At 39.4% G+C, this 21,930-nt stretch overlaps 1 protein-coding gene across 1 annotated transcript; it reads right to left on the minus strand.

Annotated features, from left to right (window-relative positions):
- Window positions 1-445: 445 nt before the first annotated feature.
- On the minus strand, window positions 446-21,812 carry LOC121301840 (ATP-dependent RNA helicase DHX8). The gene is made up of 23 exons (XM_041231474.1): window positions 20,882-21,812; window positions 20,394-20,479; window positions 19,781-19,853; window positions 19,588-19,679; window positions 18,468-18,571; window positions 17,978-18,313; window positions 17,592-17,736; window positions 16,665-16,868; window positions 16,006-16,093; window positions 14,144-14,241; window positions 13,353-13,500; window positions 10,932-11,113; window positions 10,063-10,257; window positions 7,791-7,976; window positions 6,329-6,539; window positions 5,704-5,885; window positions 5,192-5,332; window positions 4,678-4,833; window positions 3,384-3,521; window positions 2,856-2,984; window positions 2,351-2,547; window positions 1,473-1,652; window positions 446-1,061 (listed from the first exon to the last, which is right to left on the minus strand). The coding sequence occupies exons 1-23, from the start codon at window positions 20,988-20,990 to the stop codon at window positions 842-844; spliced, it is 3,600 nt and encodes a 1,199-aa protein (XP_041087408.1). The 5' UTR covers window positions 20,991-21,812; the 3' UTR covers window positions 446-841.
- Window positions 21,813-21,930: the final 118 nt, after the last annotated feature.

Raw genomic sequence — 21,930 nt, forward strand, 5'->3', positions numbered from 1 at the left:
CGAACAGAAAAGGTGCCAGCTACTTTTGTATTGTTTTCGGTTGCATATATGAAACATTTTTTTTTTTATTTATTTATTTTTTAAAAACGAACTAGTGCTGTACAAGAACAATTACTGAATTTGTCCCAAGTCAATTAATGTTTGAAAGCTGGGAAGGGACTTCCTTTTGTCCACAGCTCAACTAACATGGTTCCAATTTCCATTCTGGTTGTACTATATCAAAAGTTGGAAGCACTGTAGCGCACACTAATGTGGGTAATACACAATCAAAAGTTAGCCCAGGTTGTTTGTTGCTAGTTGCATAAAGTTTTTGTAATGCTGCTGGTAAGTTGGTAACTGGCTGCATTGAATAAATCAGTACAGTACACAATATTTCACTGCAGGACTGTTCCACTTAATTCTGTAGATTCAGGGGTATGATGATTAACAATGAGTTTGAAAAACATGGTTTTCAGAGCTACTGTATTTAACCATTTGATTACAGTGTTCATGACAATCTGAATTCAATGCAAATCTTACTCTATCCAAGTAGTACGTTTAATGAGAAATGTAACAGGTTCTATAAAAGACAATTGCTCTGAATGGGGGGGGGGGCATTTTTTGCCACTATATGGCAGCGCAGAACAAATTAATCCACAACCACTGCCAAGCAACAAAATGAAAGTTCTGATCGTGTTCCTTTGAAAATGAGGGAAAATATACATATTCTTAAATACAGCCTCTGCTTTTGTCTGCCAATCTTCATGTGGATTAATGATCTGAAAGCAAAATATAATCCCAGCACGGACTGCATTGTACAGTTCTTCATGCCTCGCCTCTGAGCCTCCTCGTGACAAGGCCTCTAGCGGCGTCTGAAGGCCCTAGAGATTCTCCAGGCATTGGGCTCCTCGTAGCGGTTGTACAGAGGCTCCAGTCTCTGCTGTTTCTTCTGCTTGCTGAGTTTGGTTGGATCAGACACTTTGAAGAAGGCTGGAGAAAACTCCACCAGCCAGCGAGGGTCTATGGTGGTCACCTCTCGCATGTATTCCTTTGTTGTCAGTACCAGCTCATGGTATACCACCCTGGATAACAAGGGAGAGGAGGCAGATGAATATATTGAAAGCTTGAGAACATTTTAAAATGGGACACCTGGATTCCTATTGTACAAAAAGATACGTACTGATATTTGTGTCTTGAACATGAAAAAAAGTAGGTCATCTTGATCCAAGTCCATAACAGGCAGAATAGTTCGGGAGAGTGATTCCCAAAACATAGTTAACAATTGCTCAGCCAAACACGTGACAATTTATTCCACATATATCAGAATATAGTCAGGAACAGCCATGGCAGACTGAGAGGGACATTTCCTCCCACAGTTACAACTTAGCTTTCGTGTGCACTGGAAAGCAATACATTTAATATACACATTTAGAACCAACTTTGGCAACTTTCAAAATGTACATCAATAGACATTTTGAGAATCTACTACTTACCACTCTGGTTGTCTATTAAAAAGTGCACTAGATGGGTGAATATAGACTACTTGTGAATCAATAAGGGTCCGGTAGCCTTCTTGAGGGTCCTTTTTAGCTGCATTTCTGAAGAAACCGCTGCAGATTGCTTTCTGCACTCTGACTGTAGCTTTGCCACAAGATACCACGTCCAGTTTATGCCTTTTAGAATAAAAAAAATAAATTAAACAATAGCCAATCAATTTAAAATTCCATAGTTTAAAACACTACACAATCTGACAATTGTTGCATTGTTTATGCAAGATAAAGGCTTAAGAAATGTTTGTTTTTTCATGAACAAGGCCCACTAATGCCACATTTCCATCTGCACCAGAAAACCAGTTTGTAACTCAAATCATCTTCCAACACAAACAGAAGCTGCAGATGGTTCCATCTGAAGTCTACAATCCAATCTGCAACCCGGAGATACACAAAAGTTGAAGATCACGAATTAGGTCTTCTTGTCATGCTATTTATGAATGAATTCGCCAGCCACTATTTCTCTGACAGTATAATATATTCACAGCCTTCATGTTCTGCAGCCGGAGATTTCAAACCTTCACATTAGACCCTCATCAGTGCAAATAGGGTATATTGGGTTCTGCCAGCCTGCAATTTTATCTAAGGCTGACAGTCCCAATTTAAGTTGATTTAATCTTTACCTGTTGCTTATGGGAATGAAGGACTCTGATTTCAAATTTATTTCAAGTCAATCCCAGTGGCAGATGGAACCACAGCTTTAGTGTTCCCATCATGGGGGGTGGGAGGGTATTTTTTCTTTAGACCAAATGGTAATTTTACCTATAGTTATTATCTAGTATGCTTGAACCCAACTTCTTAGAATCCAGAGGTGTCCTTACCTGTCCATGATGCCTAACATCTGCTTACGGATGTCCTGTGCCCGGCGCAGGGAGCGAGCCTGGATGAAGTTCTCGTAACACCAGGGGTTGGAGAACTTGTTGTTCTTCCAGGAGTTGTAGACAGCCAGCAGGGTGAGGTGGTCTCCCTCAGGCTGGTGGAACTTGGCCTTTTTCTGGTCAGCAAGGGCTTGCTTGTCCTAACACACACAAAAAAAAACAGAGTAGAATGAGCCACAATTTGTTAGTTCATCTAAATTCTAAAAGTCAAATGTAATCTACAATAACTTAATTGAATTGCTATAAATCTGTGCCTGGATTTATACAAAACCAGCTGGGTCGGTGAATGCTAAAGGGAAAACCACTTTTCTTCATAAACACTACATAGACCATGGTGCCCACTTGTGGACAAATATTGTAATGGCTCTATTTTCAGATTTAACCACATTCTACCTTGCAGTATAACTAATTAATATATTATCTTTGAAACTTGGTTGGCTGAGCTTACCTTTGGTCTATAGAAGACGTTCTGCACTGAAAGCATGGAGACGATGGTCAGCATTTCCTCACTGCAGCCCAGATGGACGGACATGATTAGCATTTTACACAGCATGGGCTCCAGAGGAAATTCAGCCATCTGAGAAAAGGAAGATAGACTGGTCAATAATACCATTAATTTACCTATGCGGAGGATTCACAGAAACCGGGTTAAAATCTGTTCACAATTTCTACTCCGAAACCAGATCTCCATCCCAGCAGCAAAACTATGAAAACACAATGTAGTTTTCAAAAATCTATTTGTATCTGCACTTGAACCCGTCATGTCACTGCTAATCATGTATACTTAAGTGTTTTTAAATCTGCGCACAATATACAGTCTGTGATTCATCCAGGACAGGGAATTTTTGGATCTCACCTAAGCCATGTGAAATTCTGTACACCCCTCAAATGCCGCCTTTGCTTTTATTAACCAACAAAGTGCATTCCATCAGTTACAACCCTTATAATAAAAACGATGTTAAAAGTGCGTTCTTACCCTGCGCCCCAGGCGTGTGAGCAGCCCCTCATCATCCAGAGCGCCGAGGGTGTACAGCTGCTCCATCGCTGTGATCAGAGTCTCCATTGGGGGGGCATCCATGAAATCGAAGGACAGCAGGTCATTGATCCCCATAGCCTGGTGACAGGAAAAAGAAACAACCCATTGCATGAATCCAAAAACAAACTACTCATAACAGTGCTCCGATAAGGGGTGTACCATCTGAATTCCCTACTGAAAAACAACAAAATGTGTCTGTGATGATCCCTCAGTTATATACCGCATTTTGAAATACAGTACTATGACTAACAAGCTACAGGATCTATCAGCAAGCATGATGTGCCGAATGGCCACCTCCTCATTTGTAAGCTTTACTTTCTTAGCAGGAAACAAGAAACACAGAGAGGTGAGGATGTATATGAGGCGCTGTTCAGGAAATAATTAATTGGTTAATTTACGAACAGTATGGCTGGGACATTAAATGGCACTATGAAAGGCACCTTTGGGGTCCTTACTATCATACCATATCTGAGTAAATAAATGCACTTGCAGTATAAATGTCTTATACGTATATAAATATATACAAACATAAAAATAAATGTCATCTTCAGTCCATTTCTTCAGTATCCACCCCCTCCCATTCAAGTGCCCACTAACTGTATTTGCCCAAGCGTTGTGTCTACAATATCGGTCGTTCAGTTTAATTTTATACCTCGAGTTCATGTTTACCAAGGGTCATGTGTGACAGCATAAAAGGGGATGGAGAATCGTAATCTGTTCCTTCGGATTGGTTTGTTGTGGATAAAACCGAGAAGGACTAAACGAAATAAACCAGAAACTGTATACTGGGTGCTGTGTTTTGTTTGTTTGAAATTGTATGTAACTAGACAGCTAACACAGTTCCAGAGCTGTCGCCAAGGGCCAGCACTAAACCAGACAGCACTTCACCACTGTCACAAATATAAACTTGCACCCACCACAAGCACTACTGCACACACCCAGGATTGCTGACCGTGTTCGTGTTATTGTGGGGCGGATATTGTTTATTATTTGGGACAGTCTTTTCTTGTGTTATTTACCCCGTGCAGTACACATTGGTGTGTATTGCCAGGGAATTATTGTTTCTGCTTCTTTCACATGCTGCATCACTCCTGCACCTGCATCCACTCGGCCACTTTGTCACAGTGATGCATAATGTTACAATCAAAATCAGAATTTTGCCCAGGTAACATTCCAGCACCTGCATTTTAGCACTTCACATTTCACCATATTGATTGCAATTTAAAAAGGATACCTTCAGTGACAGCACAGTGCTGGCCAGGTTAGTTCTCTGGATTTCTGGCACGTTCGTAGTCAGCATTTCATCTCTGTAGGCACGTTCTGTGTATAGCCTGTAACACTTCCCAGGGCCTGTTCTGCCAGCTCTGCCAGCTCTCTGCTTAGCCTGGGCCTTAGGAGAGACAAAAAAGCATTCACGGATTAGATAAAGAAATAGTTGAAAAACATGGAACAATTGTACAGCTGAGGACTGGGAGCTACACAACTTGTAAACAAGGGGGCCTGTTTCTCAAAGATCTGCATTGCAGACAAACGAGATGCAATATTTGCAAATTTTCCTTTTTTTATATATAGTTGTGCATTTAGTTATTAAGAGGTTGCACAGCTCAAGAACATATTCTTTATAAATCTGTAGTTCTATCATACATCTTGAAATGGTTATATCAATCTCAGACTATAAAATCTCTGTTAATTCACTAAAAGCGCTAAAGTCAAATTCGATTGAAAATTATTTGCAACAGAAAACAAACCTGTGAAATTGGAGTCACCACCAGCTGATCGATTCCAGTCTTTGAATTGTACACTTTTTGTTTTACAAATCCCGGATCCACCACATAGTAAATCCCATCAATTGTTAATGATGTCTCTGCAATGTTTGTAGCAATAACTACCTTTGAAACAAAAAAACAAAACAAAATGATGAAGCTAACAATTTCAATTTCTCAGGCTCTCAAATAGCAATCCTATAAAATGCTGAAAAATTGCATATGTCCTTATCTCCTGTTTAAAATTCAATACTCTGGATCAATTAAAACGAGTTGCAAAAACTCAAGAAATCTGAAGTATATCTGTTAAAGATTAGAGATAAGATCTACCCTGCTATTGCTGGTGTCTAAAGCAACTTGTTCCACACTTGGCTTACTTCACTGGACAACTACATGTTGTTGGATAGGAGCATGCGCTTAGTAATAAGTCACAGAGGTCATCTCTAAGCCCAGCAATGGCAAGTCAAATAAATCTAAAGAGAGTTCAAAGCAGTTACTTTTCTGCTGCCAGGCGGAGCTGGATCGAATATCCTAGTTTGCATCTCACTGGGCAGAGCAGAGTAGACAGGGAGGATGATCAACTCTGGGACATCCGGTCCCAGGGACTTCATTCTCTCATACAGGATCTCGCAGGCAGTGTCAATCTCCTCCTGACCAGTCAGGAAAACCAAAACATCACCTACACAGCAAATCAAGACAGGGGGTGGGCATTAACATGTATGTATTACAAATACAATTATTACCAGTTTGGCTTATTCTAAAAAGGACAGTAGTACTCTAAGCATGGTCAGTGGGATACCTTTCAGCTACACAACGACTGCACCAGTTCTAAGTAAGGTTGGTAGACGGGAATAAAATCATGAAGTGGAACTATTCTACATGCAATGTCTGTAGACTGTAGCCACAGATGGGCATTGGAGTTTTTGTTGATGGAGACATTTCAACACAAAGCTCAAATTTAAAACAGCAACATAAAAATGTTTCTAGCAAATTCTTACGTTCATATTGTTTTACAACTAGAATGTTTCGATATAAATTGTACTTTGTGCAGAATGATAAGCCGGTCACTGCAGCGAAGCTTCCTTGCTAGAGATTATCGTATGTATTTTTTTGTACTCGTACCTGGAGGCTCAGTCAGATGAATCTGCATCACAGTGATGAGGCTGGCATCCAGATAGTCTGTCTCTGGCTCCTTGGTGTACAGAATCTCCACAGGGTATGTTCTTCCAGGGATCGTGAAAATGGGAGCTTCATAGAAATACTGCGAGAACTTCACAGCATCCAGCGTGGCCGACGTCACAATTAGTTTCATGTCAGTGCGCTTCTGCACAGTCTGCAAAGTTGCACAAGAGGCATGTTAGCACATAGCACCTTTAATATTACAAATGTGTGCTGCATCAGATCTATCTTCAAATTGAAAAAAAAAGTGCGTCAGTTTACAAATACAAGTTTATAGTATGCCAAGCAACCATTTGTACCGTAAATCAAAATAATTTTCCATACAGACTTCACATTTTTAGGAAGAACACTAGGGCTATCCCTTTAAAGTATTTCCCTGAACACTTGCTACACCCCAACAAAAAATCATATGAAAACATTAGGTTATTAACATAACCCTGGTTCTCTGGGAAATGTAACCATTACCTAATGGGCGTTTACCTCCTAACACCTGAATATTCTATACCAAAGCTGCTCAGCTGAGCTTGTGACGCTCATGACAGCGCTCACAGACCTCAGCATTATTTTCCTTTCAAGCCTGCTGCAATCATGAACACAATGACCTTGAACGTTAATGGTTACATTTTAGGGAACCAGGACTACGATAATAACCTAACCTAGTATGAAATGTAACCATTACCTAATGGGTGAGGGCAATATTGCAGAACGACTGTTGTTTACCAAGAAGAGAGGCTCAATCACAGAAGGCACATGAAGCACACGTTTAATAATTCTAAATAAACAAAACACTAAAACAGACCTGAACAAAAACACATTAACAAATAAAACAAGGACAAAAGTCAAAACAAAAAGGGTCTAACAAAACACAGACATAAGACAAGACAAGACAACACGGAACCCAGAACACGCACCTCCACCTCTAACACCAACATCAATCCTATCCTATCCAATCTAACACCTGTGATCACCTTATTTATACAACTGTGGTTGGAGCCTTAATTAAATCATTTAATCAATTCACATGCCCAGGTGTTTTGACAGGGAGCAACCTAACCCCCTCCCGACACCAACACAAGTGCACAGGCACAGGTGTCAATAACCCTATTGGACAGACCATGACAGCTGAAATGTAGCCATTCAGGGGCCACACCTAGAGCTACAGGCTTAACCGGTTGGTATGACATAAGGTCCCCCATATCTGACTGAGCCAATAAGGGGCACATGTAAAAATGTAAGTGTCACACACTCCCAGATTGTGTTTCAGTAATGTGCTAAAGAAGTCATTAGCAAATAGGTTCCCTTGATACATGTAAACTCCTACTGTATTATGCCTCCACTATATCCATTTTACAAGGGATGTGTATTTGTAGTTTGTACTCTATGAAGTGCTTCAATAGCAGTGTACCTTTTTAAGCAGCCCAAAGAGCACATCAGTGTGGATGGTCCTCTCGTGGGCCTCGTCCAACATGATGATGGCATACTGGCCAAGGTCGGGGTCAATCAGGCACTCTCTGAGCAACATACCGTCTGTCATGTACTTAATGACAGTCTCGGGACTCGTACAGTCTTCAAATCGAATAGTGTAACCCACCTGGAAGAAAATGAAGAGAGTTCAGGTACAGCATAAAGATTTATTTCAGAAATGTTCCAGGAAAAGATACTGTAGAGCAGTGGTATTCAACTACATTCCCTGGAGGGCCAGATAAGGCAATGTCCAAATCTTGGGGGGGGCACTTACATTACTCAGGTGGGGCTTTTCTAACATATAACTTGATAATAATAATAATAATAATATATTACAGGGGGGCGTTGCTAAGAATAGATTTTTACTGAGGCAAAAATCAAATTGTCTTAAAAAAAAATAAAAAAAGAAACCTTGCATATCCTGGTCATGTTACGAAGGTGAAAGTTATCATCTTAAAGCCTGGAGAAAACTTAATGCAAACTGCTAAGCAATACAAATCGTTCAGTTGGCTCCTAAGTTTGCTTTTTACGAAATTCATAAAAGTCCAAATGGGTATGTCTTCAACTGACTGTAGGTGTAGGGTAAGCAATTCCAAACTTCAAACACAATTTGGTCTTGTTTTTTAAGCTCGTCCATTTGGGACCACTTGTGTTGTAGTGCCAGGGTAGATTTCTGCCTTTCCAGATTCTTAAGTTCAGTCACCATGTCTTTGAATTTGGAATTCCATAAATCCTTGTCCTGCAAATCAGCTAATTCAAGTTCAAATTGTCCTAACTTTGTTAAAGGCAAGCATGCAGCATCCCCCCACAGTTGGCTTGCTCATACATTGAGACTACATGTTCCGCACTGATCGATGAATACACATCCCCACCCCCTGTAGTCAGAGATAAGCCTGTATAGAGGCACTGAAAGCCTGATTAAAACATCACTGTCACCTAAACAGTAAACAAGAACGTTAATTGCTTTGGAGAATTTTTTTGGAAATGTTATTTGTCTAAGGAGGTTTTTTTTTTTTTTTTTTTGCCTTAGTACAATGCACAAAAAAAAAAAAAAAAAAAAGGCAGATACGTAGTTTGCCTCATTTGTGTTGTGCAGCAGTTCATTTAAACATGGTTTCTTTTTTTTTTCTAGCTCCGCACTTGTCCAGAATGCATTGGTCCCTAAAAAAAGAGGTGAATTTCGCGGTCACCCCTCAATTTCACGATTTCCGCGGAATCACAATTTAGGTAGACCCTGAATTAATTATAATTATTTATTATATATATATATATATATATATATATATATATATATATATATATATATATATATATATATATATATATACACACACACACACACACACACTGTTTTTATGGTTTTTGCAGTTTTATTGTTGAAGTTTTGAACTGTTGTTTTCTGTTAAGCGTCTTGCGACGGCTCTGCCATGAAAAGAGTTATCAAATAGTTTGATTCGATTCAGAAAATTGGTTTAATGTACGTGTTTTACTGCGTGCAAACAAGGGTGCAACATTTAAATAAGCGATTCATCTATAATTTAAATAAGAATGAATGCAGGACACACTATGTATGTATGTATGTAAATGTACTAACATGAAATTCAGACTAGACACTTATTAAAATGTTGAACTCTCGTTTTAGCGTTCTTCGTTCTGTATTTAACGAGAAAGTAAATACTTGGACGATTTAAAATAACATTTAGTCGTTTCACATTAAAACCCTATAAAATTTAAAATTATTTTACAATATACATTTTATAGTCCTTCTCACTAGTAACGTCTGATCAAAATACATACATTTATTGAAAATGCAGCTAACTTAGTTTAAGCCACTTATGGATCTGTAATAAATAACATACTGCTAGTTAGGTCTGCCTATACAAAATGTAGAGAAAATGGCCAAAGGCAAATTCATATTGCAAGACTCACATATTCTAGACTGTGCACACACCACAGTTTCACATATATAGACATTGTCGAAACGGCCAAAACAGAATGTACTCGACTGCTTACAGTTCGCATCAAAATGATCATCTGGCTATATGTTCTGATAATAACAGTTTAAATAAAGTTGGCAGCACTGCAGCGGACACCCAACGGGCCAGAAGGAAGGCTCTCGCAGGTTGGATTTGGCCTGAGGGCCTCCAATTGAAGAACACTGTAGTTTACTGCGCATTTTGGGTGTCGGTGCTAAAGGATTCAATGGCACCAACCTCCTGGCCCAAACAGCAACCGTACTCCTCGGACACTCGCTTGGCGACAGACATGGCAGCCACACGTCGAGGCTGGGTACAGCCGATCTTTCCCCTGGTGGTGTAGCCTGCCTCCGCCAGGTACTGTGTGATCTGGGTGGTCTTACCTGACCCAGTCTCTCCAATTACAATCAGAATCTGGTTATCGTGGACTGCCTGCAACAGGACGCAATGTAAAATGCATTAGATTAAATTAACTATTAAATATTTTAGCATAGTTCTAGATTAAATGTTAAAAGTATTCAAGCAGCTGCAAATTAAAAAAAAAAAGTATTCCAATACTCAACTTGTCAGGGATGAAAATAAGACTCCCATTTCATAGCAGTTTAATCCATTCCTGGTTTCACTGTGACTTTACACACCTGAGTGTTACCGCTACAGAGGGGCTAATCAAGCACATACTAAAACCTGGAATGGGTAAAACTGCTATGCAGTATGAGCCATTTCCATCTCTGCTTGTGCAAACAACTGTAAAGTTATGCAAAGTTTAGAGCAAATATGATCAATGGAGTGACAGGAAAATACTTGCAACAACAGAAAAAAAAGTAAAGCAGACATTGGACTAAGGAAGTGTCACCCACCCTTAGCTCAACCTTCAAATCAGTGGCAGCAAGCAATAGTATTTAAACCAGGTAAACGTAACCCTTCATTTACAGTAAGTGTTGTGCTTCGAGTTTACCTTCCCTACCAAGCACCCACCTAATTTTCAGCCTTACCAGGGAGGTTGGCAGTCAAACTGCCTTCTTGCCTGGCTAAGACTGCAAGTACTAGGAAGGCGAGACCGAGCAGCAAAACAATTATCACATGGAGTCACAATTCTAATCAGACACCTGAATGAGCTGCTCTTTCAGCTTGTAGATTGGCAGGCTCTCTCTCTGCTCCAGGATTGACAGCTGCGTCTTTTTGCCATAAGATGCTTTGTTGCCTCCGAACGCATGTTTCTTCCACTCTGGGATATCGTTGGGCATCATCCCAATACCTCGCATGTTGGCTGCAATCTGCCTGCCATCGGCTGATAGAGCAAGACAGTGACACGTTAACACAGTTCACCTGCATTCATGCATACACAGAACAATGAGCAGTTAGCTTTGAAAGAAAAAAAATCCTTAAAATGTAATAGTCGGGGACTTCCTGGACGTCGAACTACTGGCTGCCTAAAACTACGGCTCTCTCGGTCCGATTATAAAACACCCAATAAAACCGACCAAATCTTAAAGCACACGCAACTGTACTCGTTAGCAGACGATGCGATAAAGGAGCTATCAGATGAAACAACGATGATCTAAACTCTCTAGGGAGAATGACAATAAGGTCAAAGAACAAATCAAATGAGAAATCTAAATAGTTCTACAAAATAATGATACAGGAAACGTAATCCCCAGTAATACTGTGGGATATAGTTAAAGCGGTGCTCAGAAGAAAGCTTATAGCGATTAACTCGTACATTGAATTACAAACTGAATTAAAACTTTTAGAACAAAAGGAACTTGCTCCTCTCATAAGGGAGAAGTTGTTGAAAATTTTAGTAAAAATAAATAAAATCTACAAACTTAAGGTGGGAAAAAAAAATTAAGTTTATAAAACAAAAATATTATGACTCTGGAACCAAAATCAATGAGAATACTAGCAAGATGATTACGTAAACAGGCCAGGGCTACAATTCATAAAATACAAGACCCAAAAACCAAGCAGATATGCTGCAAACTGGAGGAAATCCAAACATCCTTTGTGGAATATTACAAAACTCTATATACACAGCCTGAGAAACAAAAATGGGCAAGATGCTGCTTCTTTATTAAATTATCTACATGTGCTTAATTTAAACGTGGACCAAAACAGCAATTTGACAAGAGCAATAACTATTAAGGAAGTTAATAATGCTATATCAAATGTTAAATGTAATAAATCTCTTGGGGCTTCCCCAGCGAATTTTACAGGTTTAGAAATCAAGTAGCCCCGATGCTGCTGTCCACTCGCAACTGGTTATGGGGAAGGGGAGAGCTTCTGCCTTCCTGGAAGGAAGCTACTATTCCTGTCATTCCAAAGGAAGAAAAAGACCAGACTAAATGCAGATCTTTTCATCCAGTTTCCGTCCTCTGCGTGACAATAAGATTTATGCTTCAATTGTGGTCAAGAGATTAGAAGAAATTCTACATAATATCAGGCGTACACTACACAATTAATCATATCCAAAACGGAAAAAACTGTGCAGTACTGGTTAGCTTGGACGCAAAAAAAGGCTTTCAAATCGAGATAGCTGGGAATTCTTATATCAAGCCTTAAAAAAAAAATTGGTTTTAATGACAAACTTATTAAAGGAATTCAAACAATATACTTCAAACCCACATGCAAAAATTAAAATGAATGGTTATCTTTCAGACAGATTTGAACTGAGAAGGGGTACATGACAGGGTTGGAGGCTCTGTGGGGAAAAGGTGGTGACTCATACACAGATTTTTGGGTTTAGCTTTTAAGAAGCTGGTACATGCTGAAGTACCACTGGAATTTCCATCAATGTATTTGGGAAATCTCCCTTTCGAGTTAATCGAAAGTAAAGATAGATACATTTTGGGTATTCTCTTAGTAGCCAGTAAGAGACCTATTAAAAGAAATTGGCTTGTTCAGGAACCTCCAACATATGATCAATGGATTGATATAGTAAAGAAAATCTATGCAATAGAAATGTTAACCTTCTCTCTGAGACTGCAATCAGAAAAATTCATGAGATATTGGGCCACTTGGACTGATTTCGTATCTGCTTTGAGGTCTAATTTTATACCATAATAACCCAGAAACATATTTATTTTGATAATGTTCTCTTCTCTCAATTTTGCTGGCACAATGTAAATAGTTATACTGTGTTATAATAAAAAAAAGGAAGACGTTTATCTTTATCGGTATACATCTTATGTAATGTTATGTATATATGTATACCTTTTCTTGTGACAACTGCTACCTGACAAGCTATCAGGCTTCCTTTCTATAAAGCAGTATAGCAATAAAACAATAAATGAAAGAAATTCTTATTTTTGCATTCCAAAAGGCACATTTTGAAGTTTTTGAATCCGTTTCTGGATAACAATTTGCATTATTTTAATGCGACACATCACTTACTTGTTTTTGAAAACAGACAATACTTGACCCTGTTAATCTAGTAAATGTGATTTTACCAGTAGATTTGCATTTCTACCCTAGAATGTAAGCAACAAAGAGGAGGTTAAGGAATTAATGTATTTTATTTGCCAACATACCATCAGGTAAGGGATCTACCCAGTGCTTATTGAGCCCCATTGGAATGGAGTCCATCTCCGCCTCACGCTGGGCCTGTTTCACCTCCCTTCTCTCTTTTGCCAACGCACTCTGCATCATAGCAGCCTGGGACAGGGAGCCATCGGGATTCTGCAAAAAGAAAACAGTAACAAAAAATAAGAGCAGAAATGTGGCTAAAATCAGTAAAGCTATGTTTAAAGCAGAGCTAATCAATGCTATAGATCACAGGTCTCCAACCCTGGTCCTGGAGAGCCCCTATCCAGCAGGTTTTATAGGTGTCTACATAATCAGTGGCTAAAGATCTGGAACACATGTTAATCTGGACTAATTAAACCAACAATTGGTTCAGTTAAGTAAGAGAGATTGGTTGAAATGAAAACCAGCAGCCACAGTTGTTCTCTTGAAGCAGGGTTGGAAACCCCTGCTATAGATAAACTGCAGCATTATGGTACCTAGGTCTGAATGCAACTTGACTACAACAAACACAGTGATTAGACAGCTGGAAGAAGCAGACAGTTTAACTGATCTGAGATTTCTGCATATTCCAAATGGAAGAATAACATTTTTTTTAAAAAACATGCCATGAACCAAAAGATCTTCAACACACAAAAAAGCAGGACCAGTGATAATATTGGAGGTATGAAAATGGCTCTTAAAACCTTGGTTAGCCCTCCTTTAAAAAGAACTGTCCAAAGAACAGAACAAAGAAACATTTTGGATTAGGAGATTACTTCCTAATGGAATCACAACAGGTACGTGGTAAAGTCCTCACCTTCACAATTTTCACAGGACTCATATCCATGCTCTGCTTGGTGTGTCCCCTCAGGAATGGTGGCTCTTCCTCCACAAGCTCAATCTCCAGGTCCTCATCTGGAATGCAAACATTTCACTAGGGCTGATAGCACAAAGAAGCCTATATAGATGAGACGCTTCATTCTAGTCACCTGCTGTCACTGTTTTACACTTAATATTGTGTTTTTGTTTTGAGAATGGCAATATACCAGCATCACTCCAAAAAGTGAGCCAGTCTGTTTCCAAGGCAACTCCCTCCGCTTATTTTACAAATAAGACAAAGATTACCTGTAATATGGTTTCTTCATAGGATGATGAACTCCACATAGCGTGAACTCGCGGTCTACGTGTCGCTTGGGCCAGGAGAAAGAACCAGATCTCTTTCCCAGAAATTATTGTTATAATCCTCATTGGTGCCAAACAGGTGCTTCTCCTCCATAACACCCCCACATAACCATGCCCAGTTGTCCAAATTTGAAAAAAAAAACAGTAATGGAGAGAGGGGGAACAGGGGAGGGTGGGATATAGGTGTGTGGATTTCATCAACCTATGAAAAATTTTACAGGTAGCCTCGTCTTCTTACCTCGTATGACAAACTCCACACAATGTGAACTATACCAATAGTAAGTAGAATAAAGTGTGGTAGGGTTAGATGTTAGTAGAAGAAACCACAGAAAAAACTGAACAAGCAGGTTGAAAGCAAGATAAAATTGAAGTATATAATGTTTGATAAAAGTATTGAAAGATGCCCAAGCAGGGGCCCTGCAGATGTCCTGAATAAAAACAGATTTTAACTTTGCCCATGTAGTAGCCAGTCCCCTTACCAAGTGGCCTTTGATTGGTCTTGGAACTCTTTTGCTGTCAAGACTGTAACAGAACTCAATGAATGATGCTATCCAGCGAGAAATTGTCTTTTTAAAAGACAGGTTTCCTGTTAGCTGGTGAGTTGAAGGAAATGAGAAGTTGCCCCCCCGATGGTCTGCTACCCTTCTTGCCGATGTCACCGTTAACAAAAAAGCCGTTTTCCAGGTCAGGCACTTCAGGTCACAAGTTGCCATGGGCTCAAACGTACCAGACTGGGACTCCATTGTGAAATAACGTTTCCTTGGGGGTTTTAAATGGTTCACTCCTTTAACAAATCTGGTAACCAACAGATGGGAGCCCACAGGGTGATTATCCCAACCATGTAGAATACTGGAAATTGCAGTAACATGCACCTTAATAGAGGACAGGGAGAGACCAGAACAGGTGGCTGAGGCAAGATAAAAATTCTGAGAGGGTAACATTTGAAATCAAAGTGGTAATCGAAACGCAAATTAGTCCTTACCCAAGCATACGCAGGAGAAATTTGGACAACTGGGCTTGGTTATGTGGGGGTTTTATGCAGGAGGAGCACATACTTGGCGCTAATGAGGACTATAACAATGATCTCTGAGAAAGAGATCTGGTTCTTTCTCCTGAACCAAGCAACATGGAGACCGGGAGTTCATGTTGTGCGAGTTCATCATACAAGGTAAGAAATTATGTCCATAAGTTTACAAGGGGTTACCTTTAGTAGAAGAATAATTACTTATGACTCAAAAAACTGAAAATGCTGTAGGTTTTAAATGAAAGGTCTTTCCAGGGTTTAATGCAGGGATGGAAACAAGACTCCCACTGCACAGCATACTGAACTGTTCCTGTTTTCACTACAAGTTTAATAAGACACACCTGAGCTTGTTACCTATACACTGTGGTCAATCAACCTTATAGTAATATCCTGAATGGGTGAAACTGCTATGCAACATGATTTCCACCTTAAATAAAGACATTGCTTTAGTAAGAGTTTCGAAATGGCCTTACCTTCTTCATCGTCGACTTTAGGGAGAATACCAGTCTCTTCATCAAAGTCTGGAAACTCTTCCTTAGAGAGAACGTTGGCTGCAATCATCTGAAATGGCAGGGTTCGACATTAACCATGGCCCGGCAGAGATCGCAGTTTGGCCGGCAGTTATGAAGCACCACAGGCCCATCTGGGCCGGTAACAGTTTTTAACTGGATAACGAATATAGTACAGTGCACATGGCTTCCGTTTCACGAACGCAGGAAAATGGGTCAGTGAGCCAAAAAGATGAAAAAAAACAAATTTACAAACCCATTTTTAAAAACTGTCCATAGTATGACAGGCCTATGGCTCAAGTTCACTTGGAAGTAGTTGGCTGCATTCTGCATGATAATGTGTTGAGTTATACATATAAACATAGTCTGTTTTACAATGAGTTTGCCTTCCACACCAACAAGCAGTGGACAAAAACGCAAATATTCCGTGTTGGACTACTTTCAGTACAGCAGAATCAACGATAAAAGCAAGGTCCCAGGTTTTGCCAGGATTAGCAATCAGCTTGCGCTACACATGAACAGGCCAACAACACTTTTTAAAAGAAATGCTGTACACTGCTTGCAAGGTAAAGCTCTGCATTGTCCTCATTGCATCCCAGCCTAGGTGTTCATACAGCACCCACCTGTTTGATCTCCCATTTCTCTGGGTCCGAGATCTTGGTGAGCCGTTTGCGCTCCAGAGTGTCGTCCTCCACCTCAGGCATGCTAACCAGGGACATGTGACTGGGTCTGTCTGGGTTCCGCATGGTCGTCTCCTCGCTGCCTTCTCCACCCATGTTCCGACGCCTGTTGGGGTTCAGGTCCTCACCAGTGTCCTGGTCCACATCCTGCATGAACATGGCTAGATTAGTGCGAGGCTGTAAATTGGAATGGTCTATATAGTATGGCATATGTAGCAACACATCATTAACCACTCTAATAAGTGCCGTCTCTGTGCTATAATTAAGGCTGAAATCCAGACTGAAATTTCTCATGAAACAATTTGTTATGTTGCTCAAGTACTCTTTCTAAAACTTTAAACAGAAATGGAAGATTTGAAATCGGCCTGTAGTGATAAAGAACATTGTGATCTCAGGTAGATTTCTTGAGCAGTGGTTTACTATTGCAGTCTTGATAGAGTTAGGATCAATACCTGATAAAAGGGAGCGATTAACAATATTTAACCCTTTGCAGTCCAATGTCAGACCAGGTCCGACATTACATTTTTCCCTTTCCAGCCTGATGTCGGACAGGGTCCGACATCATCGAAAAGACGTAAAGCACAGGTTTCTAGTCGTTTTTTTTACAGAAAAAGCTGAGAAAAACATTCAATGGCCGAATGAAACCGAAAAAAAAGGGGCATGTGAGCACTAGCCCTAGCAGCTGCACCACACAGAGACAAGCAGACACAAACAAAGGAGGTTGCTGCTTCCACATCCAGCGCTCAAAGAATATCACAGACATTTGCAGAGCTTTTTGAGATGTTATAGTAATAAAATAATGACTTGGATCGCATTATTGAGGAGTTTGGTGATAAATGAAATTAACACACTAATCTGAATAACACCTACCTTCATACTTAAGCTGGTTTTAGATCCGGTAAAAGACAGCACCTTGACCTTTACCCTTTGACCTTTGCTAACCACATCTGCAACATTGGCGACTCTCCCCTCTCTTCTGAGTTCTGAGATGTGAACCAATCCTTCCCATCGTTTCCTGCATGATAGACAGGTGTTTGTATGCATTAGACTTTGTAGATATTAGACAAATGATAAAATAAAAATAAGTCTCTCTGCAACTGGTAACAGCAATCATTTCTAGTGTACTGTACTTTGCCATTTTGATAATAGATATCTTGTTTTCAAGAAAATACTCTGAATGGACATTTATACAAAACAATAAAGGGAAAATTAAAAGTTATTAATATACCTTGTCCTTTAAATATTCAATGTCATACCTCAGTCCCTCCAGCTGCACGAAGCAGCCAAATTGCATGATACTAGTGACTTTGCCATTGTAGATGTCTCCCACTGTGGGTTCCTCGGGAGGCGGCCGGTCCACATGCTTGTCTTTCCAACGGTCGGCTCCCTTGTCTTTGTCCCAGCGTTCTCTGCTGGGGCTGAGGCTCCTGCTCCGGGATCGCCAGCGGGATTTCCCCTTCCCTCTGTCCCGGGAGCGGGAGCGGGAGCGGTGAAGAATCTTCCTGTCACGGTGCTTGTCCCTCTCTCTATCTCTATCTCTGTCTCTGTCTCTGCTTCTGCTCCGCTTCTTTCTCTTTCCACCATCAGAAGAACTGGAAAAACAATGGCCTTGAATGTCTGAACTGCTATAAAATAACCAGTAACACCAGGTGTAAGATTCTGTTTAATTTCCTAAACATTAACATGTTAATGTAATGTTGTTAACCATGACCCATAACAATATGGCAGTAATTTAATTTTGCTTACCGATGTCTACTGCTCCTTGGTTTTTCTTCACTGATGCTGGGCATGAACGCTTCAAGTTCTTTCATGGCATCGGCTGCTACTTTCACATCATCATCAAGTGTAATCTGGAAAAGTTATACTCAATAAAAATAACTGGGTCATTCCACATCAACTATGTCCCCACCTCGCCTTTGATATTGCAAAGGTACGGGCCTATAATGGGGTGTGTCCAGGACAGATGAAAATTAGCAATGAAATGGGGCCTTGTTTGAGAGATCAGATCTTTCAAAAGTACATATCTTCTTGATACTTGCTGCATACACTGAACTGCACTGAACTTCTAACATGTAGTGTTTTGTATAATAGTTCAGGAGCCATCATTGCATCAGTGCTCTAAAAATGTACTAAATAGTCCCTAAAAAGTACTAGAATTTTAATGGCCATTTTTGTAAACTACAAGTCTCAAAGAGAAATAAATAACAGGTCTGCTCAAGAATATGGATTGCAAAAGTCCTTAAAATTGCACAGACATATAAGGATGTTCAATTAATGTTCAATTATATAACCCTGCTGCCAACTGAAAGGTACTGTGTGTGTTTTGTTTTATAACAGGTAAACAGCCTAGCTGTCCTGTGTATTAGCTAGGTTCCTGACAAGTGTATAGTGCAGCCGTGTAACACAATGTTATATCAGAGGCTATTTGTAAGGGTCTACAGCAGCGAGAAATTGCCATACTGGTCTCATTCTTCTCATCTCATGAAAATATTTTATAGTTTAATTTAAGAGCTTTTAAAATGTTTGGATTACTGGAATCATAGCTGACAGTGTGCTTGTTCCTTGCAAAGGTATATATTTTATTTATTGGGAACTGTCTCCCAGCAGACAAGTCACATTAAACAATCTTCACATTCCTGAAACCAAGCATGGGGCATGCAAACAGCTCCTGATATGAATCTTATTTAAAAACATCCTGTTATTTACTTTGATATAAAACATGGCAAACACACTGCATTAAGTTCCACAATCCAATAACTTTTTTTTTTTAAATGGTTAAAAAGCATCCTCTGTATAGACCTAACCTAAACTGTATGTCGTTTAATACTGAATTCTAAGAATGTTGTATTAATTTATTTGAACTCACTCTCGTATGTGGATTATCTGGCCGGCACAGGGCAGGGAAGAGCTCTTTCAGCTTCTCCTTTTCAGACTTTGATTTAAGCACTGGTTCCTTCCCTGAAAAGCATGATTTGATGAAGACAGAAATAAGGCACTAACACATCAATCACAGAATTTAAAAGCAACATTATTTAGACAGCAGCACTGTAGAAGTGTACCTTGACTTGCAGACGGCTTTGCTGGAGGTCGCATTGTTTGTATGAGACGCAACAAATTGCTAATAAGAGAATCCTAAAAAAAAAAAAAAAAAAAAAAAGGATTTAGATAAGAAACTGGATTCAAAATAAGGTAAATAATTTTGGTAAAAGTCTTTCAATCTTATATTATTTTCAAAGGTTGAAAATGTATTTATAACATAAATGTCAGATGCATATGAAAAACTATTAAATAAAAAAAATAAGGCTGCAAAAGTTTAAACACTAAATGAAAACAGAACAGCTAAAAGAGCAATGGAAATGTCCTGCTATGAGACTATGCTATTTTTTTTCCCCCCTAAACAATTTTAACATTTAACTTAACCACTGTAAATGAATGGTGTGTAACATTTACAACAAATACAAACCATATAAAAACCTACTATGTTATTGAAAATGCAGGGAACAATATTAACTTAAGCTACTGGTTGGTTTCATAAAGCACAAGACTAATCTTTGACTACCTTAACTAACGCAATGTAGTCCAAGATTAGTGCTAAATCAGAGTCTGTGGAAGCAATAAAAGTAATCCATCAAATTAGGAATGAATCTCTACAGTCAGATCTCAAAGCCTTACTGTGAATTCTGCTCCATTTTTAATCAGTACTCCTTTGAAGGAATCAAATGTGGGGTTCTTTTCAGCCAGGTTTATCACAAATTCAGCTAGAAACAAGTGCAAATGGATCATTAACATTTACATTAAATGCCATATTACATATATAAACAAAATACACTACGACAGGGTTTCCCAATCCTGGTCTGACCCACTGTGCTGGTTCAATCCAACTGAGTTCTCAATTAATTAAAACTTTCATTGAACTGATACTTTTGCTTAATTAGACCTTTTTACCTGTTTTCAGCTCTTGCAGAGTTCAAGTTAGCTATAACATTGTATAAGTAACTTGACCTCTGCAACTGTTTAAGAGCTGAAATCAATCAGAAATATCTAATTGAACAGATTATCAGTTCAATTAAGGGTCTAGTTAAGCAATTGAGCTCAGCTGGAATGAATTTCAGCAAGCACAGTGGGTCCCGTAACTCAAAGTCAAAATGTAAGACTCGTACCCAAATCTTTGTCGCTGATCCCGAGATGGTTATCCAATTCAGTACAAACCTTGGAAACCAAGGAAAGATATTCGAGCTTCTGCAGCTCGTCAGCTCCACCTTCGGCCATTTATTAGAGGTTTCTTACAGATTCAATCTGCAAAAAACTGTACCACAAACAACTTAAATAATTAGTACTAGTCGTCGTTTGCGTGCTCTTTACTAGCCAAAAAACACCAAATATTATTGAACGCGTCTTTTAAAATAACGTTTTGCTATGCAAGACACGAATCTTGATCCCGAGATTAACACGCTTCAAAATCAAAACATCCTCCACCAACAAAAGCCATCTTGGTGCCCATGGGACCCCTGACCTCACATGACGTCATTGTTCTCTCTCATTTTTTATTTCTTTATTTTTTTGCGAAACTGCAGTGTTGTTTAACACATGACTGTTATTAACTCTAAAAACATTTAGTTTGTACAGTTATAATTTGTACGCAGTATGACGAAGTGGCAGAATGTATTTCCTGTGTTTATCGTTAATTTCCTGTTTTTGTGGGTTTCGGGTTTATTCGGGTTCGCTCGACTTTTTCTGCAGCCACTTCCTTTTTATTTTGAGGGCTACGGTGCAATTAGTTTTTAAAATACCATGCACACATCCAGTGGCGCCTAACTGTACCATAGTGGGTGCTGGGGTGTAAAATGTAGAGAAGTCATGTGAGGCGAACATGTATTTATTTATTTTTGCAAAGAAGCTCTGGTAAACCACATTTTTACTGTTCAATCTTTTTCAGTAGTAAACCCACAGAGCCGCACAACGCTGTACAGCACCTATCATTCCAACATGCAGCTGATTAAAGGGCAGGGCTAAACAAGCACAAACAATAACATGTACAACATTTATAATACATTCAACAGTTAAAATATTCCTTGCTTGGCTTTGTTTTAAATGTACTGCTGGATGCTAGAGAATGTTTTGCACCTTTTTGTTTTGTTTTGTGTTTTTTTTTTTTTTTCTTCAGACATTGACTTTTGCACAGGGGAGAAGTTTGCCCCGAACGGTAAAT

This window comes from Polyodon spathula, chromosome 28 (assembly GCF_017654505.1).
Source record: "Polyodon spathula isolate WHYD16114869_AA chromosome 28, ASM1765450v1, whole genome shotgun sequence".
Taxonomy (NCBI): domain Eukaryota; kingdom Metazoa; phylum Chordata; class Actinopteri; order Acipenseriformes; family Polyodontidae; genus Polyodon; species Polyodon spathula.

What these genes read in the sequence shown, in the direction of transcription:
- LOC121301840 (XM_041231474.1), bottom strand. Translation starts at nt 20,990, where the DNA reads ATGGCCGAAGGTGGAGCTGACGAGCTGCAGAAGCTCGAATATCTTTCC. An exon ending in TCTTTGGGCTGCTTAAAAAG is followed by an intron (nt 6,540 to 7,790) that starts GTACACTGCTAT and finishes GCAACTTTGCAG; the next exon opens with ACTGTGCAGAAGCGCACTGA. An exon ending in CTCCGCCTGGCAGCAGAAAA is followed by an intron (nt 5,333 to 5,703) that starts GTAACTGCTTTG and finishes TTTGTTTCAAAG; the next exon opens with GTAGTTATTGCTACAAACAT.